Source organism: Mastigoproctus giganteus, chromosome 11 (assembly GCF_048544385.1).
Source record: "Mastigoproctus giganteus isolate SK-2022 chromosome 11, ASM4854438v1, whole genome shotgun sequence".
Classification (NCBI taxonomy): domain Eukaryota; kingdom Metazoa; phylum Arthropoda; class Arachnida; order Uropygi; family Thelyphonidae; genus Mastigoproctus; species Mastigoproctus giganteus.
Window position 1 is genome coordinate 122,563,881 of NC_143585.1, and position 20,044 is coordinate 122,583,924.

The 20,044-nt window shown below is 38.3% G+C and overlaps 1 protein-coding gene across 2 annotated transcripts in view; it reads right to left on the reverse strand.

Annotated features, from left to right (window-relative positions):
- Positions 1–20,044, reverse strand: part of LOC150078406 (WD repeat-containing protein 54-like) — a 125,953-nt gene that overhangs the window by 61,277 nt on the left and 44,632 nt on the right. For both annotated transcript variants that reach the window (XM_090385024.1, XM_090385023.1), the window contains one exon: positions 507–557. In XM_090385024.1, the coding sequence (XP_090241150.1) occupies positions 507–557 (51 nt within the window). The remainder of the gene's footprint in view (positions 1–506; positions 558–20,044) is intronic.

Consider the following 20,044-nt stretch of genomic DNA (forward strand, 5'->3'; position numbering starts at 1 on the left):
GAGGTTTTCATTTTAAAAAAATGCATTAAAAAACAAGTTAATAAGTTTTCAATATAAAAAATAGATTTTTCACAGTTGTTTCAGAATATATTGAAATTAAAGGATTTCAAAAAGTGAACAATTTTGAATTATTTCATGCCTTTATTCCAAGCATAATAATGATGAAAAAGTCTTCCATTTCCATACTAATGTTATACTTTTAATGCCCCCAGTAGAGGGTTAATCATCTTTTTCTGATTAAATGTTAACATACAAAAAAATGTAATGTGAAAGATAAAATGGAAATTGAATGGAGGGTCATCAATTAAATTAGAACCAAATCAAAGGCTTAAAATGACTACATAAAAGAAGACATTAATGTATGATTGACCATGATAATAAAATCAACTGTTTTACCTAATGGCTCGTGCCCACAAAATATATTACCAAAGAACATGTTCTTTGATCTAAATGCTATCTGATCTAAAACACTATACTACTGAGTTTGTAAAAGAAATGGAACTTACCCACACAAAGTAAATTTCTTCCACAACCTGCAAATCCTCTTGCAAATGTTTCTATAAAAAACATGAGAGCTAGATTATAAACTGCATATAAACTGCATTAAAAACATTTATGACCATTTGCTGTAATCAAAACCTTCATTATATAGGATGTAAAAAAAAATTCCTGCACACTAGAACCTGTCACAAACAAACAGCCGGTACTGCAAAACTTCAGTGCACAGAACTTTTACTAATACCAGCCCAAACATCTTAGCAAATATTACTTATATACTGCTGAAGGATTTTGTGCTAATAATAACATTAATATGGTCAAACACAAATGAAGAACAAGCACCACCTGTTCTGCATCTGTTTGACCTATCACAGGCACTTCCAATTATGGCTTCAATTATTAGAATAAACAAAGTTTTTTTTTTTTTTTTTAATGAAAACCCCAAACACAAAAAGGTATTAGAACCTATAGTACTTAGTACCTTGCTTGGGTTGGAGGTTGAGAAGAAGATATTTGTTAATATTAGACTTGAACTTTCTGTAGACTGCAATTTTCAGGAAATACGTATAAAGGAAGGTTGTTCCAGAAAACAACAGTTGAATGAATTAGCATTAGCATTAGTAGAGGCATATGATGCAAGAAAGCAAGCTTATTCAGCATCAGCCAAAAAAAAAAAAAAAAACCCACTACTCCCATTTCACCCCTCCGTTCGTTCGAAATACCTGTCCAGCTGAGCCTTAAATTTATTTGGGCTATCAACTTCAACAACAAGCGATGGGAGTCTATTCCACAAACCAACTGCCCGCTGGCTAAAGGCAAATTTCCGCACATCTATCCAACATCCGTCCTTCCTCAATTTGAATTTATGCCCTCTCAGGTGATTATTCTGAGCAAGAGGAAGAATCCCATGGGCATTGAGCATGCTCAAGCCATTCAAAGCCTTATACACCTCTATCAGATCACCTTGCCGATGCCTAGTCTCCAGGCTCTGTAATTTGCAAAACTTAAGCCTTTCTTCGTAAGAGCAACCCTTTGTTCCATTCACTAATCTTGTTGCCCTTCTCTGTACTCGTTCCAGCAGCTCTACATCCTTCTTGAATAAATGAGGAAGATGAAAAGTTGGTTCTGTGAGTTTGAAGCTGGACAGTAAATGGATGTTGGCTGGTGGCAGCACGGGTTTGGACTGTTTTGAAAGAGAGCAGGAATTATAGAAGCCAATTCAGAAGAACAGTGCCCATGGAGGTATCTGTAGAAAAGGCATGCAACAGAAACAGTATGTCTATGAGACAGCGAGTGGAGAGAGAGACTCTGTTAGAGAAATTCTGAATGGAATCTAGAAGCCTGAGAGAGGTTTTGTGGGCACCGCCCCAGATGTGGGAACAATATTCCATGGCAGGGCAGATTTGCGATTTGTACAGAGTGAACAGCTGTTTGGAAGAAAAGTAATGCTGAGAGCGTAAGAGAAAACAAAGTTTTATAGATGCAGAGGAAGCAGTATTTGTAATGTGCTTGTGCCAAGAGAGATTAGAGGTCAGGGTAATTCCCAAAAGAGATATATCATTTTGCCTAGAAATTAGTGTCACCAAAGATAAGCATAGGAATAGAAGAACCCTTTCTGCAAGATATAAGACAAGACTGAGTTTTAGAAGGATTGAAATCAACTAAGTTGTCTTTGTCCCACTGGAGAATTCCTTGGAGATCAGCATTTAAAGAATTGGTAGCGGAAATTCTAGAAGTTGAAGCTGATTGAGCACAGCAAGGTTTCTCGAACTGGAAAGTGGAATGCAATTTGCTATCATCAGCAAAACATGGATAGAATTTCCAGTCAATGGAAGAAGGTCATTAATATATAAGAGTTATTGTCAGTATGCCCTAAGTAGCTCTTGTGCCAGAAACTTCCACGTTATGGGAGTTTCTGGCACAAGGGCTACTTAGGCCATATTGCACCTACCAAAGGTAGTGAAGTTATATGTGATAACTGCTCTGGGAGAAGTTAAAATTGATTATACATTTGAACGCAGATCCAACTCTGCTTAGAAAATTAAAGCTATCAAACAGCGACAGAACCTCGCTTCACCGCAGAAGAGCTCAACAGTGTAGCCACCCCATCAGGGGAAATAAATGTTCTGGACCGGACCTTTTGGAACCCAAAATCATCAAAAAGCCAGTAGAGTGTGCCCCGAACCTGTTGGTCAACCTCTGTCTTCACTCTGGCACCTTCCTGACCTCATGGAAGAAAGCAAACATCAAATTAATTCTGAAAAATCTGACCAAACCACCACACCTCCCAGACTTGTACAGACCGATCACACTTCTCACAGCTGCAAGTAAACTATTCGAATGCCTCCTCTATGGACGAATAAAGCAATATTATGACAGGGCTGGCCTGGCCTCACCCAACCAATTTGGCTTTAGGTGGGGGTCATCAGCCATTAATGCCTTAAAGCACCTACAAGAACAAGATGGACAAAGTATTTCCTCATGATTGCCGTGGACTTTGCTGGGGCATTCGACTCACTTTGGTGGCCGAGTGTCCTGGCGAGGTTTCAGGTTGCTGGGATCCCAGGCAACATCTACAGCATCATTAAGAGCTACCTCACAAACAGATCCCTCAGGATTGTTGCCGAACGTAGTAATGGACTCCTTCCTAGACCTTGACAAGATAAAATCACAGGCCTTTGCTGACGACCTCATACTAACAATGTCAGCAAACTTAAGGGCACAACTGGAGACATCGGCAAACCAGGTTCTGGCCACCCTTCAGGAATGGGCAAAGCAAAATCAACTTAGAATATTCCCTGCAAAGACAAACTCCATCCTGCTCAAGGGGTGCCCCAACCTCAGGTAGCCTCTACAAATCAAGAGTGACCAGAAAACAATTAAATTCTCAAAGCAGCTAAAGTACCTAGGCGTGATCCTAGATCCAAACCTGTCATTTCAGGACCACCTGAAATACTTGCGCACAAAAATCAGGCGGTACACTGCACTGGTTTCCAGAGTCACTTGCAGAGACTGGGGCCTAGACAGACAGGCGCTACGTCATTTCTATAAAACTATCTTCACCCCAATAGTCATGTATGCATCTGGCATGTGGTATCACAAAGCCACAACTGTTGTCAATAAATGAATCATTGACTCGATTCACCGATCAATCCTTCTGACCATTACTTGAGCTTACAGCACAGTGGGCACACATTCCCTGCAAGTCCTTGCTGGTGTCCTTCCACTGGATTTAGAGATCATTCAATAAAGCCTCACGCACCACCTGGACAAGGATATCCCATAGACATCTTTGGGATTCACCACTGCCATTACCAATAGCAAGACTATGGAGAAGAAAAAGCTGCATGCTCACCTGCTGCAGGTGTGGCAGGACAGATGGGCCACCTCGCAAAAAGGCAAAATCACCAGAAAGTTTCTGCCCAACATTGGCTGGGCTTTTCCAAACTCCCCACTCTGGTTCTCCCCAGGCCTACAAGTAACATACCTTCTGACAGGGCAAGCTGGCAGCACCTCATGCATGACTGCCAGCTCTATGACGACCTCCGCAGTGCTTTCATCACCAAAATACAGTATCTACCATACGGCCAGGAGCACCACATCTTGGACACCAGGGAGGAATATCAGACTTTCTCCAACTATGCACTGGCCCTGTTCACAAGACAGAGAGCTCTTATCGCAGTGAACCGCAACCAACCACTGACACAATAAGGAAATAAACAAGCCTCGACGGCAATCGTCCCACAGAAGACACCTGGAACCCAATGGCCTCCGATGGTCAAGGCACGAAACCCTGAAGTGCAGTGCTTTTTTTGTAAAAAAAATAGGTGCCGGCACTCATTCTTTGCTATCAGGAAAAATTGAAAATTAAAAGGATATGAAAAGTACTCTGAAAATTTTTTCCCCCTGATATTGTTACTTTAGTAGTAATGTTTTTAGAATAAGAACAACAAATTAAGTGTATTAATACACAGTTTATTAAGCAGAAATTTATTATTCAAGTATATAAAAACATAAGTAAAAAAATAATAACATAAGTAAAAATAATTTCATAATAAAGTTTTTGTAGAATATTCCAAATTTTTATCAAGTTCTCACCGACACCCTATACCAATGGTCGGCAACCTTTTTTGAGTGAAGAGCCATTTTTGATCTAATTAAAAAAAAAAAGAGAATCCGAAGAGCCACATCTCAGCTCAAGCTGGGAGGGGGGGGGGGGGGGCGATGGAATAGAGTGGAAAGGTATTTATTAAAAATATATATATATATTTTGAAATATTATTTATTAATACTGAAAAAACGTAACAAACATCCAATACCAAAAATCGAGAGAAGTCCAAACGCAAATATTTTCCAATTTTTATATATGGGTCCGGTAAGGCTCCATGCATCGAACACAATTTGGTCTGCATTTTAAAGTCATCTATCGCAGTCCATTTGTGTAGAATTGCAAGGGCAGCCTTTTGCCTCTCCAAATCCCCAATTTCAGTTTTAAGGCATTTTAGTCTTGCACTCCACATGTCCTTGATTTTTAAGTCCTCTAACACCATTTCAAACTGTGCTTCATGTGGGCTGTAGGCCGACTTCCTCTTTTTGTGTCGGTTGCCGAATGACATTTCCGAAGCGGCCACGGATTGACATACTTTGCTGTATCGAAGCGGGTCAGCGGTGGGCCAACAATTTTAAGAAACAGTATTGAAGAAACTGTTTTTGCCATCAACGAAGTGCTGGTTGGGCTGGCGATCAGATTCATTTGCCAAAATCCTCATTCACATTCACTCGATGAACCTGGTATAGTACTCAGAGCGTTCATCAAATGCTTCAATTCTTCTGAAACCTTCTTATCTCAATTAGATATCCCCGAAATTCATGAATTGCATCTCTTTCATTTAACTGTAACCTAATTGACAATTTTCTTCACTTTCAACAAATGACAACAATTCATGTTTAGAAGGATTAATACCTTCGTTGTCCTTGCTTTTCTTCTCTCATCATTGGTATTATCACTAATTCTTAAATTTGAATTTTTTTCTTTTCTTTTTTTTGAAACTGTCCAAAATGTTGGTGTCATTCAGATATTCAGGTACTGTGACCATGTAAACAGAGATAGGGAAAATTAACGGAAAAATGTGGATAATGCACTTCCTCGAAACAACAGATGATTATTTGTCAGGGTAAAAGAAAATCACTTTTTTAATTCTCGAACGGGGCATTTACAGTTGATCCACAGAGGTGTCCAACCTACGGCCCGCGAGGAAAGTGAACTAAAACAGCATTTGAAATTTTGTTATTTATGAAAAAAATTTTCTCATTAAATGTTTTGTTCAGTAAATGTAATTGTCTATTGTACTTAATAAAATTTTCAAATATTTTCAATTTTTCTTTTACATGCAACAAGATATGGAAAATGTAACACACTAAAGAAATCTAACTTGGAATTTTTTTTAATATTACCCCTGTACGGGAAAAGATTGGACACCACTGCAGTAGAAGATGGGCCAGAGCCCATCACGCTAGTCAAGAGTGAGCAGATCAAGGATCTGCTCACTCTTGACTAGCGTGACTCTTCCGTATGTGGGACAGGTGGTCGGATAGGTTTTACCAGGTACCACTAAGTTGTAGAATGCTTTAGCTCTCTTAATTTGCACAGTAGCACTAATTGCCTGAAGGGCAGAAATGCAAACAGTGTGTACAGAGTTAATTCTCTCCTAATCCGTTCGCTATATGAAAATTTTCTTTGTTCAATGGAAACTATTTTAAATGTAACTTCCAAGGGAAATTCAAAACAATTCGCTATAAAAGGACTTCATTAAACAGAGACCCGACTGAGTAATTTAGAATTATAAAAATGGTTATACAGTTTTATATAGAAAATATCTTAAAAATAGACAGTAAAAAATGCAAATTTAGTTAAATAATTTTAAGCTTATTTGAATAAACATGTGAAAAAAATTTACGGAATATTACAAATTTTGAAGTGCACTGCATCCAAATATCACACGTCACTGTTAATAAAGGTGCCGGTATGCCGTACTGTTGTGTACCGTCCCAAAAAAAGCACTACTGAAGTGGATCTAAAGTTGATCAATGAGAAATGACTCTATAAGCAACAGTGACGCAAATACCAGATGGATGGGAAATGACACAAGAAAGATCCCACAAATGCCAACAAGCAAAACTGGACCTTTTGATTGTAAAGACTGCAGAATGGACGGGAACCATCCCATGAACAATCACGCTCCAGTCCGATCTCTGCTGGGAATGGACTAGGGCCACCAGCAGCTCTGCTGCCAAATGCTATATGGCAATCTGAATTGGGTACCCTAAGCCTATTCATCTTTCATTCCCTATCCCCAGCAGGAGGGAGAAGAGACGTGCTCTGTTTCCTCCCTCCTGCTGACCCATCTTTTCGCCTGGTGAGGCATGGGCCTGCCTCACTGACCACCTGAGGTTGCCTTCTCTATCTTCACCATACTTCTGACTTTCACCCTCCCCAGTCTTCAGCTTCTTCGCCACTCTACCTGTATACCCTATCCATGGCAGGGGGAGATAACTTTTCTTCATCTCCCCACCTGCCATCTAAACTTCTCTCTGGTGTGGCATGGGCATGCCACACTGCCTAGCAGGGGTCATCTCCTCTATCGACCTCTTACTTCTACCCCCCCCCCCCCAGTCTTCAGCCTCCTCTCCCTCCCACTATTATCTTTCATCTAGCATATAGCCCACACATCTAAATTTAATAACAAAATTTTGCCCGACCTTTTAGGCCTTTTAACACATCTCTCTAGCATTCAACCCTAACCAGCGATTTCCTAACAGCGATCTCATTAAGAATTAATGTCAAACCCGTGGAATTTTTTTTTAGGTCCTAGCCACTGAAATCATAAGGAATTAGGTGGCAGGACCTGCCAGAGCAACTTGTCGTGATTCTGGACACATCCGGCTAGCCTCCACGTGGCAAGGTATGGGCAATGTCGGGCCCCACTAGGGGCCTGGCAGCCAATAAGCCAGAAAAACAATGGGCACAACATATCACACTGCATAGACATGACCCACACACTTTCAAGTCTCTGGCTTGACAGTGTACTGTTCTCAATACAGCGAACACACGCGGAGATGGGAGAAATCCCAGGTGCCATCTGACACGAACATACCTTATATACATTTGAATTCATTTTAGATACAAAAAGAACTCAGAGAGATTTGCATTGTTACCTATGATGATGTTGAGTGACGATGGTTCTTGTAAATTTGACAAGGAGCTGAAAATAGACTGTCGGGCATTGTTAAACAGGCTACATTCAATAAGTATATGCTTTACTGTCAGTGGTTGCAAGCAGTGCATACACTATGGAGGATAATTAACTGTGGAGCAGAAACAGATGAGTGAGGTGAGTATGGCCTATTTGGCTTTTGGCTAGGATTACTTCCTTTCTATTTTTACAGAGGCTACAATTCCATAATTGTGGTTCAGGTTTCAGCTGAAACAGCTTGTTCTGTGTTTGATTTCTCCACAGAAGAATATACAAGAGGAAAAGAGTGGGGGTAAAGAACTGAACCTTGGGGGACACCAGCATTAGTGGAGAAGTTAGAAGACAGAGAGCCATCTACCATCACTCCCAGTGAGTAATCAGAGAGATAACTCTATAACCAATTACAAAAAACAGTTGGCAAACCATAAGATGGAAGCTTGTTTAGAAGACCTTTATGCCAAACACGATCAAAAGACTTTGGGATGTCAAGAGCAACTGCTTGTGTTTCACCAAACTTTTTTCCATTGAATTTGTCCATAAATGGGTAACATAAGTCAGAATATTACCAGTGGATCGACACTGACGGAATCCATACTGGCAATCTTTGATCATATGGAAGGTTTCTAGGTAGTTTAAGAGTTGGCGGTTAATTGATTTCTCCATTACTTTAGAAAGAGTAGAAGTAATTGCAATGGGACGATAATTGGATGGGAGGGATTTGTCAACCTTTTTTTTAGGAACTAGCTGGATATGAGCAAATTTCCAAGCAGAAGGAAAAGCACCTTTGGAATAAGAAAGTGAAAAAAGGCGAAAACAACAAGAGTAAGTTCAGGAGCACAGGTTTTGAGAACAAGTGGAGAAATACCATCAGGACTTGGAGCTTTCTTACCATCAAGATTCATCAAAATCTTTCTGACATCCTTTTGATGGAAGACCACAGGAGGCATTGAATAGCATGTTGGGAATGGTGGGAGGTGTTTTACCAAGATCATAAATACATGAGTTGGAAGAAAAATGGGATGCTAGCAGGTCAGCTTTATCCTTGGCTGAAGTGACAACAGAACCATCTAGTTTTGACAGATGATGGACAAAAGTTGCTATCAATAGCTTTGGCAAGAGACCAGAATGCTCAGCTGCCATTAGGACAAGAAGCAAGTTTTCTACTCTTAGCCTGTTCAAAATCTAGTTTGGACTGATTAATAACTGCTTTACAATTGTTGTGAGCTTAGGCAGAAAATGAAACTGAAGAATTAGAAACAAGCAATTACGATATGCAGCGTTCTTCTCTCGAACAGCCTTAGCACATTTATTGAAAAATCAAGGTTTACATAAAGGACAAGATTTTAAAGTGGAGTGTGGAATAAAGGATTCCATTTCTACAAGAATAATTTCACTGACACAATCTGAGCAAACGCTGACATCAGAAGTTTTGACAGTAATCTGACCAAGGAAAAGAAGAAAAGAAATCTCGCAGGTCATCCCATTTTGCATTCTTGTAATGGCAAACAATATGAGGTCGGGAATAGCCATGAGATAAAGGCTCCATTGGAGAAGAGACAATCACCAAGTTGTGACCTGAGGTGCCTAAAGGACCACTCACTTTGACTGTGTACTTAGATCACTCTTGATCTTTTGTGAGAATACAGCCAACACTCTTGATCTTTTGTGAGAAAAAGATCAAGAGTGTTGGCTGTATGGTTAGGGTTGTCTGGAATCCTTGTAGGTAAATGAACAATGTGTGCAGGGTCATTAGTAATTGCAAAAGCCTCAGCATCTCTAACAGCTGGGTCGGTGTGGCTAGAAAATGGAAGCCAGTTGGAGTTGTGAACATTAAAATCACCAAGGAAAATTACCTCACTGTTAGGAAAGTTGGACTGGAGAAAGTCAAGTTGCAAAGAGAGGAAGTTGAAGAGATCCAAGTGATTAGTGGAGTTGGGAGAACGGTAGTGGCAACAGATGAATGACATTGTCATTCATTTGTGATATTTGTGAAATGAACTAGGAAGTGTTTGGGAGGTTTAGATCTTTCTGCAGATTAGCTTGCTCTATTAATTTGACAATTCATGGTGGATTCAATAGTAAGAAAAAGTGTGTGGGGGGGGGTCATGCTGTATGAAGTAATGAAATTTTTGGATATGGCGTACACATGGTAAAAATATATCCAGATCCTTGACATAATGAGGCCTCGCCAATGCCCCCACATACACACTACTCGTACTCCCTCCAGTCACTATCTGGCAGAGTAGAGGTAGCAAGACTAGCTGATCCAGAAGCCTCCTAGAGAGTTACCAATAGGTTCGGTCTGGTGTGCTAACTAGCAGCCGGCCTGTGAACACCATTTTAGAACTGTACCCTCAAAATGTAAGGAAGATTAGATATCACCACGATGTTCAGCTTAACCTCAAAAGTCATCAGTCATACTGTATGATGGAAAAGATGGGGAAGGGTTGACCGGAATTTAGCTCGGGAGATTAAACATGGTTTCCACCACTTCAAGCCTCCAATAAGCAAAGTGGTGGTATTGCAACGGTTGATGAGTGTCATCTACCACCTAGTATTGCCTGGTAACACAGAGAGGCCGCATTCCACCCTGCGGTGTGGGCGTCACACCTCGACCCCTGCTAACATTGGTTCACACCTGTGTGGTCACCCACCATGTGCTTGTGCATGGAAGTTACCCAGGATTACTAATAGTCCCACCATCGCGAAGGTGCAAGCAGAGGATTTGGCTGTCACAGACCGTCTGGACTTTGCCAAAATTGGGTCCCCTTGACTTGAGTGTCACCTGAATATCACTTCCAACTAGCATTTTAGATTCCCAGGTAGCAAGTACAGCTTGTCTGGCATATCTGAGAGAATATCTGTCACAACCTCAAGGATCAAGTTGATCTTTCTGTTTGAAACTTCTATAACAATTCAAGATGCTTATAATTTATCAATTTGGTTAGATATTATTATCAACAAGATAATTACTTTTGCTGGATTATGCCAGATTAGCATATGAAATTATGCTTCCATTAATATAAAAAGTTTTCTCTATCTTCAAAAAAAGATAACATGGGTGGGATAAGGTGAATTAAATGCCTAAAGTCCTTATGAATTACTTGCGAAACACCACAGTATTACTTGGATAAAGCCCTTGATTAAACAGAACCTAGCAGCAGTCATATTTTCAATTCCATAATTTGGTTCATTACATTTTTATCATTACAAGCTTTCTAACTTAAAGACCAGTTAATTTTTGTAAAAACTGCAGCTACCTTGTTCAATACCTGTGGATGTTTAGGTCTTCTTGATTTTTATCTCTTCATTCATGATTTTGTTGATTAAATTAAATTAAATTAAACCTGCATGATTTAATAAGAATGATCTATGACAGAACATCATTGATGCTACTATGGAATTCCACATATGTATCATGAACATTTAGCCTTGTGTTAGAGATTCTAGTTTGGAAATTCCTGAGAAATTTCTAAATTTTGTCTTGAGCCGGAAATAAGATTTTAATCCTGTATCAGTCATGGGAAAATGAGAAATTGCGATCATATCTCTTCATGACATGTGTCAATCAAGACATGCATGTAATTAGGTTTATCTAATTAATCCTGAATTTTTACTAATTGTGAGATAATTAACAGGCATGTCCAGAATTTTCTGCAAACAATTCAAAGACACCATTTTCCACGAGAGGTATTAGGAGTTTCAGTTGTGTGAACAGAGTAGACTAAGCAAAAAACATTGTTAGTCACATGGGTAGAATCAACCCCATGTGACTGATGAGTTAACCTTAAATTACATACTGTGTATATATATATATATTTTTATTTTTTTATTGCATAAAATGTAATATACAAAAATAAGTTTAATATATGAAATTGATTATTTATTAAAATAAACTAGATAAAATAAAAAATATTAGGAATACAAGTAGTGATAATGATATAAAAATAATATAAATAGGCCGAAAGAGCAGATGTATGTATGATAAGACTTTAGCATGATGATTTAGAAGAAAAGTACACAAAGTGAGGCATCAGGCAAAAGAACCAATAAAGACTAAGATAGCCTAAATTGGTTTCATATACCCTATACATTAACAAATTAATAATAAGAATATATTAACAAATTAATAATAAAATAAAAAGTAAAATAATGATGATGAGGCTAATTATTTTATTGATAATTTTGTTGTCTATATATATATATATATATATATATATATATATATATTATAATCAATATAAAGATGCAAGTATGAGTAACATGGAAAGCCAAAAGCCAAAAAGGAATAATAGCCAAAACATAAAAGAAATATTATAAAATGACTTGTAAAAAAATAAATTAATTAATTAAATTGACCTGTTAAATAAAATAAAATTAAGGTAGCTGGCATCAGATAATGGTGGATAAATTAAAGGGGAAATAGAACAAAAATACAATTAAATCTGATGTCAGAAAAAAAGTTGATACATGATCAGGTTTTTCATCAGAGGACTACACCTGACCATGAATCAAAGGACTGCATTTCCATACTTGTCCAAAACTGTGTAAGTAGAAATTTGAAAATAAAGTAAAAATAATCAAAAAAGAAAAGCAAAATAACTCCTACAAAGTATGGACAAGGTAGTCCCTACACAGTATTTATAATGAAAGTTACGGTAAAATTTAACACCAAAGTTATAGTAAATTTAATACAAAAGAATTAAAGTAAACAAATACCGATAAGTCTTATGGACAGAAAGAAATATGAAGAAATGCAGCAGGAAGTATAATGAATATGACTATCTAAAGTAATAAAAAAATTAAGCAGAAGTGGTTATATTTTAAGAACAACTTTGTGCAAAGCAGCAGAAGGCTAAGACTTAAATTGAGGATAGATAAACATATATTAAATATAGATTGAATATAATAAATGCCCCATAGCATGCAAAGCAGCAGCATAGGAAGGAGATGTATATATAATAACTATAAAAGTTAATGCAGAGACAGAAGTGCAAGTCATACAAAATTCCACAAGGAAAAGGACAGAAAGCAAATGGCTGAAGGTGTAACCAATAAGACTATCTAAAGACAGCAAACAGAAGTGGCTGTAATTTAACTTTTCATCTCACCTGCCATAATTTATACTGAATCTTTGCGCGAATAGCATCGCGCAAAGCAGCAGATAGCTAATTCTTAAATAGATATACAGTAAACCCCCGCTATTCGCGGAGGTTATGTTCCTGAGAAATGTCGCGAATAACGAAAACGCGAATACTGAGTTATGGCTCCCATAGTAATAAAGGGGCTCCATTCCAAAGTATGAAATATATAAGAAAAACTAGTCTAAAATTTTGTCTATGTATGTATTATATGTACCTTCATATTATGACTATGTACATAGACAGCACATAGTGAAATGCAAGCATATGAAATGAAAATAAGAAACAATTTAATATTAAATGTAATATTTATTAGAAATTTCAAACAAATCTTTTAAACCAGTGCCTTTGCTAGCAAAAAAACTTATCCCGATAGTGCTATCACCAGTTTTGCTAAAGTGTTGATAAAGGAGTTTTGCTTTTTTGCGAATGATGAGTGAACTTAATGGAATTTTATTTTGGGTTCGGTCTCTATCCACAGATTTATAGCTTTTTCCATTTTTTCTAATTTAACATCACGAGTTACAGAGCAAATTTTTGAAGCAATTAGCGCGTTTTCACGGACACTAAGGCGGATTTTTTCTTCCGATTTCTTGATTGATCGTACCGTTGACTCATCGATTTTATAATGTTTTGCCACTGAGAAGACACTTTCACCATTAGAAATTTTGTCCAATAACTCAATTTGATTCGCTAATGTCATCACCTTCTTTGATCTTTTCACATTTCCCTTGTTATTCATAGCCATATTTTTGTACGGGTTAGAAAGAACTTGTCCACAATAAAGTCACTTTCTTCCGTTAACACACTCGAAAAAGTCTGTTTTACACTGCAAAACAGTAGATTTATCACTTTTGTAAGCATATCAATTTATAAATTGATAAATTTATAAACATATAATTAAAAGCAAACGACAAAACCTTCCATGACAAGCGCATAACACACACTGAACAAAGATTAGCGAGAAACATCCACGCTCGCGATTTTGTCACCCCTCTCCCCCCCCACCCACTGAGCACTGTTTTGACTGGGAAAGATAATTCTAGCCACGCCCATGTTTTTTTATGGCGGAAAATATTCACGGCGCTTTAAAATTCACATTTTTTTAGGTTTCATTTTATATTAAATCAGCGATCGCGAATACAGATACCGCGAATAGCGGGGGGGTTTACTGTAAAAGATTAATGTAGCAGGAACAGATGGGTATGATGAGTGTGTCCAATTCTGAGTCTTGCCAGTAACACTTCCTCTTTTCTGTTTTGTCAAAAGCCCGAGAGCCACAGCTTTGGTTCTTGCTTTATCTGGTAAAGCTTGCTGTCAGTATTCCTTTTCCAGATCTGTGACCAGTTGTCATAACTTGCTTTCGAAATAACAGGCTTATAATCAGTGTGAGGAAACCCGAGGATGTTTAGCTGCAAGGTCCGCACTTTCATTTCCCAGAATGGCAAGGGATCCAGCAAAAACTGATTTGACTGATTAGACATGCTGCAGGAAAATAGCTGAGAATGAATGTGTTTCAAGGTAGGATGAGAAGATGAGAAATTCTTCCTTATGGCAGAAACAGCACTGAGAGAGTCAGTATAAATTATGGCAAGTGAGATGGAAAGTTCAATAATTTTACGGCATATAATTCGGCTGTGAAGACGCTGCAGGCTAATGGTAGTGAGGCTGTAACCATAAGAGAAGGAAAAACTGTAACAGCACCAACCATACTGGCTGTTTTGGATCCATCAGTATAGATTTTACAGGCATGAGAGTTCAGAGTAGTGTGAGCTAAGTGCAACTGCCTGATATTAAAGGAAGGTACAGTATTCTTCTTCCACTCCAGAAAATGTGCTAATGAGAGGCAGAAATGTATGTCCAAGGTGGAACAGGTGCAGTTGCATCCTGAAAAATATCGCTTAAATTGATATTCCAACTCTGAGTAGTGGTCATAATGTTTTGGCTCATGAATGTATTTTATTGTGTGTTATATGCCTATAATCTGTATAGGGGACTGACACGCCAAATTTATTCATTACTCATCTAGCATCCATATCAGATGTTCATATATGGTATAGTATATGATTTGGCCAGTTTATATTAAAGTTCTGAAACATTTAAGAGTGAAGGAAAGGTAACAGATATTATCTTTTTCTTGTAAAGGATAAAATATGCTTATTGTTTCTCATGTCACTTAAAATAAGTCCTTAACTGGGAATAAGCAAGAGAAATAAAAAAGTAACCATTCAATTTATTTGCTGTCCCCCCCTCCATAACTAAATCAATTAGCTGTTCGATAAAGACAATGGTTAGCTTATAAAAAGGATAATATATTAAAGTAATACTTGTCGTCCCACTAATCATCCACCAATTTTTGCACTGCTTTTTTTTTTTTTTTTTTTTTTGTTAGTTCTTGGCGCATCAGCTTCTGTGGCCATAATGCACCTTCGAAAGTTTTTTGCATTTTACTCGGATCCAAGCCAGAGTCAGGATTCGAACCCACAACCTTTGGGTAGCCAGGCAGGCACTTTACCCACCTGGCTAGCCCGATTTGCTGCACTGATTCTATTACAATGAGCAGCAGCCTGGAAAGCAAGGCAATGCAGATTTCCAGGATTGCTGGGAGTCATAATGGAACAAATAAATACACAGGCTGTGTTAGGGTAACTAAGAGTAGAAACAGGTGCATGTATATTTGCATGTACACCAATGCTAGGAGTATAGTTAATAAATTTGATGCGCTTGAAGTGCTAATCAAGGCATCAAAGGCAATTAGTTTTGGGATATCAGAGACATAGTGTCACACAGATATAAGCAGTGCAGAATTGGAATTTGGGGAGTAGAATGTATACAGGAAGGACAGACAGGACAGAAAGGGAGGAGGGGTTACACTGTTAGTTAAGAAACACAAAATCTAAGGAAGTGCATCCAATTGATGTTGGTGGACAATGCAATGCTGAGTCTGTTTGGTGTGACATAAGCACTGGGAAAAGAAAAATGAGAGTAAGCGTGTGTTATAGGCCTAATGAATCTGATGAGTATAATGAGCAATTGTGCAGAGAAATAGAGTGGGCCAGTAAAACAGAATGTCTTATAATGGGGGATTTTAACTGGAACTTGTGGTTTAGTCACTCGCACACTAGCAAGACTTGTGGATTTATTGGATAACTGTTTTCTACAGCAACATGTTCGGGAGGCAACCAGAGGGAATAATACTCTTGATCTGATTATCAGCAGTAATTATTCATTCATTAAGAATCTGCAGAAAAAAGGAACCACTGGGTGACAGTGATCACAATGTACTGATGTGGGAATTACTTAAAGATGTAACTACCATCAAGGCTAAAGGGAAGGGCTTTTGCTTTTGTAAAGTTGACTATAGGGGTCTCAGACAATTTTAAAATTCTGTACAGTGGGATCAATTGATGATGTTACCAATGTTGAATTCTAAATGGAAGCCTTCAGGGACTTAATTTTGGAGGCTACTAGGCTTTTCATTCTGACTAAGAAATACCGTTCAAGGTTTAGGCCTAAATGGATGTCAGATGAACTAATGAGGCTCGTGGCAGAGAAGAAAAATGTATGGGATGCATATAAAGTATCAGGGCAGATATAAACTAGTCTGTAATCAAGTCACAAAGGAGTTTAGGCAGGTGAAGGCAGATTACAAGAAATCCTTGGCAAAGGATACAAAGAAAAATAGCAGAGTTTTTTACTTATCTAAACTCTAGAAGGTTTTATTGTTTGTTTTGTTTTTTTGGTTTTTAGGAGCATTAGCAACTAAGGCCATATTGCTCCGGGATATGCAGTGGTCATTCCCTGACCTTTCCGCATCCTCCGTATTTGGTTGTCACAGGCTCGAACCCCGGTCTATCAAGAAGCACGTGCTACGCACTGCTGCTCCTACCCACCTGGCTAAGGAGGCACCACTCTAGAAGGAAAGGGATGAATCAGACTGGACCACTTAACATAGATGGTTGACTATTGATGATCATGCTCAGGTATCTGATAAACTGAATGAGTATTTTGCATCTACATTCACACATGAGGAGTTATTCAATGAGGGGAATGCCAGAAGTTTATCAAACTCTAACAGGGAGCTATGTGATTTTGTAATAACTAAGAGCAAAGTGGAGGAGAAATTGTTGAAGTTAAATGTAAGGAAGGCATCTAGGGTGGACGGGATCTATCCAGTTATATTAAAGGAAGTAAGCAACCACTTAGCCATAATTATGAGAGCTTCCTTGGACTCAGGGAAAGTCCCCATGGAGTGGAGGTGTGCAAATGTATCACCAATTCACAAAGTGGGTTCAAAAGCTGACACAGGTAATTAATAGACCTGTTATTTTAACTTGTGTTTCGGGAAAATAATGGAATCACCGGTTAAAGAAGCATTGCAGGATCATCTAGACAAGACTGCAGTAATAGTTAACACACAGCATGGGTTTGTTAAAGGAAGGTCTTGTCTGACCAATTTGATTGGATACTATGACGTGGTTACAAAGGAACTAAATGCCAAAAATAATTTTGATATCATATACTTGGATTTCAGGAAAGCTTTTGATACTGTTGCACATGGAAAACTGCTTTTCAGATTGGAGAGGTAAGGCATTAAGGGTAAGTTGCTACAATGGATAAAGGGATGGTTGAGTGGGAGACGACAGAGAGTGGTAATCAATGGACACTGTTCTTCGTGTACAAATGTTATTAGTGGAGTTCCTCAGGATTCGGTGTTGGGCCTATTGTTGTTTTGTATATTTATCAATGATATTGATGAAGGTATATCCAGTTTAATGTCCAAGTTTGCAGATGATACAAAAGTTGGCAGGGTTGTTAACGACAGTAAAGACAGTATGCTACTCCAACTGGATCTAGATAAGTTAGGCAAATGGGCTGAAAAGTGGCAACAAATGCAAAGTACTGCATATGGGTAGCAATAACTGAAGAGAAACATACCAACTGTGTGGTACTACACTCAGGGAAGTGGAAAGTGAAAAAGACCTGGGGGTAATCATGCAGTCAAATATGAAGTTTGCTGAGCAGTGCAGAGGGGCTGCCAGGGCAGGTCACAGTGTCTTGTCAATGATAGATAGGAATTTTGTTAGCAGGGAGAGGGAGGCGATTATCTAGATATACAAGGCAATAGTCAGGCCACACCTAGAGTACCATGTACAGGTCTGGAGGCCTCATTTTAGGAAGGATGTAGAGTTGCTAGAATGAGTACAAAGAAGGGCAACAAGATTGGTGATGGGTAAAAGGGGTGCTCTTACCAAGAAAGGCTTAAGTTCTGCATATTGCAGCACCTGGAGAGTAGGCACCTGCAAGGTGATCTGATTGAGGTGTATAAGACCTTGATCAAGCTAAATGCTGATGTGATTCCTCTTGCTCAGATTAAGAACCTGAGGGGGGTATGGATTCAAATTGAAGAAAGACAGTTGTAGAATAGATATGCAGAAATTTGCCTTTAGCCAGCTGGTAGTTGATTGGTGGAACAGACTTCCATCTTTTGTTGTGGAAGTTGATAGCCTAAATAAATTTAAGGCTGAGTTTCACAGGCATTTGGAATAAATGCAGGAGTGAAATGGGAGGGTATTTTTTTTTTTATTTTGGCTGATGCTGCATAAGCTTGCTTTCTTGCATCATGTGCCTCTATTAAAGCTAATGCTAATGCAATGATTTTTTTTAAATTAAACTGCATATTAAAATGGAGTCATTATTGAATTACTGTCTAGATACTGCAGTCATTACTGCGGATTGTTGCAATTTAATTTAGTTAAATTCTGCTGAATGGAGTGATTTACTAATTGTATATTTGGATAGAAATCTAAATTTAGTTCAGAATTAAAAAAAGGATGGGCAAAAAACGATCTAGAAAAAAAAATTTCCCTTTTTATAGTTGATAAAAATGTATTTTTTCAAAAATATAATTTTTCATTTATTACATATTTACAGAAATTAAATTACAAATGGGATTTAAAATAGCATTAGCAAATGATGCAAGAAAGAAAGCTTATGCAGCATCATTCAAATAAAAAAAAAAAAAAAAAAACGCTCCCATTTCATTCCTCCGTTCGTTCCAAATCAGCTCAGCCTTAAATTTATTTAGGCTATCAACTTCCACAACAAAGGATGGAAGTCTGTTCCACCAACCAACTACTCGCTGGCTAAAGGTAAACTTCCACACATCTATCCTATATCTGTCTTTCCTCAGTTTGAATTTATGCCCTCTCAGGTGATTATTCTGAACAAGAGGGAGAATCCCATCAGCATTGAGCATTCTCAAACCATTCAAGGCTTTATACACCTCAATCAGATCACCTCACAGGTGCCTAGTCTCTAGACACTGTAATTTGTAAAATTTAAGCCGTTCTTCGTTAGAGAAACCCTTTGTTCCATTCACTCATCTTGATGCCCTTCTCTGCACTCATTCCAACAGCTCTACATCCTTCTTAAAATGAGGCCTCCAGACCTGTATACAGTACTCAAGGTGTGGCCTGACCATTGCCTTATACAAGGGAATAATCACCTCCTTATCCTTGCTAGAAAAATTCCTGTATATCATTGACAAGACACACTATGAGCTACTCCTGCAGACTGTCTGCACTGCTCAGAAAACTTCATATCTGCCTGCACAATTACCCCAAGGTCCTTTTCAATTCCTACCACTGTCAGTATAGTACCACAGAGTTGATACGTCACACTGGGTTACTGCTTCCCATATGTAGTACTTTACATTTGTCAATGTTAAACTTCATTTGCCATCTCTCAGCCCATCTGCTCAACTTTTCTAGATCCTGTTGCAGCAGCGTACTGTCATTAGTATCATTAACAACCCTGCCACCCTTCGTATCATCTGCAAACTTGGATGTTAAGCTTGATATTCCATCATCAACATCATTTATAAATACAGAAAACAACAATAGACCAAACACTGAACCCCGAGGGACTCCACTAATAACATTAGTCCACGATGAGCAGTGTCCATTGATTATCACTCTGTCTTCTCCCACTCAACCATCCCTTTATCCATCACAGCAATTTGCCTCCAATGCCACACTGCTCCAATTTGTTCAGCAGTCTTCTATGTGCAACAGTATTGAAAGCCTTTCTAAGATCCAAATATATGATATCAAAGTTATTCCCTGCATCCAGTTCCTTTGTGACCACATC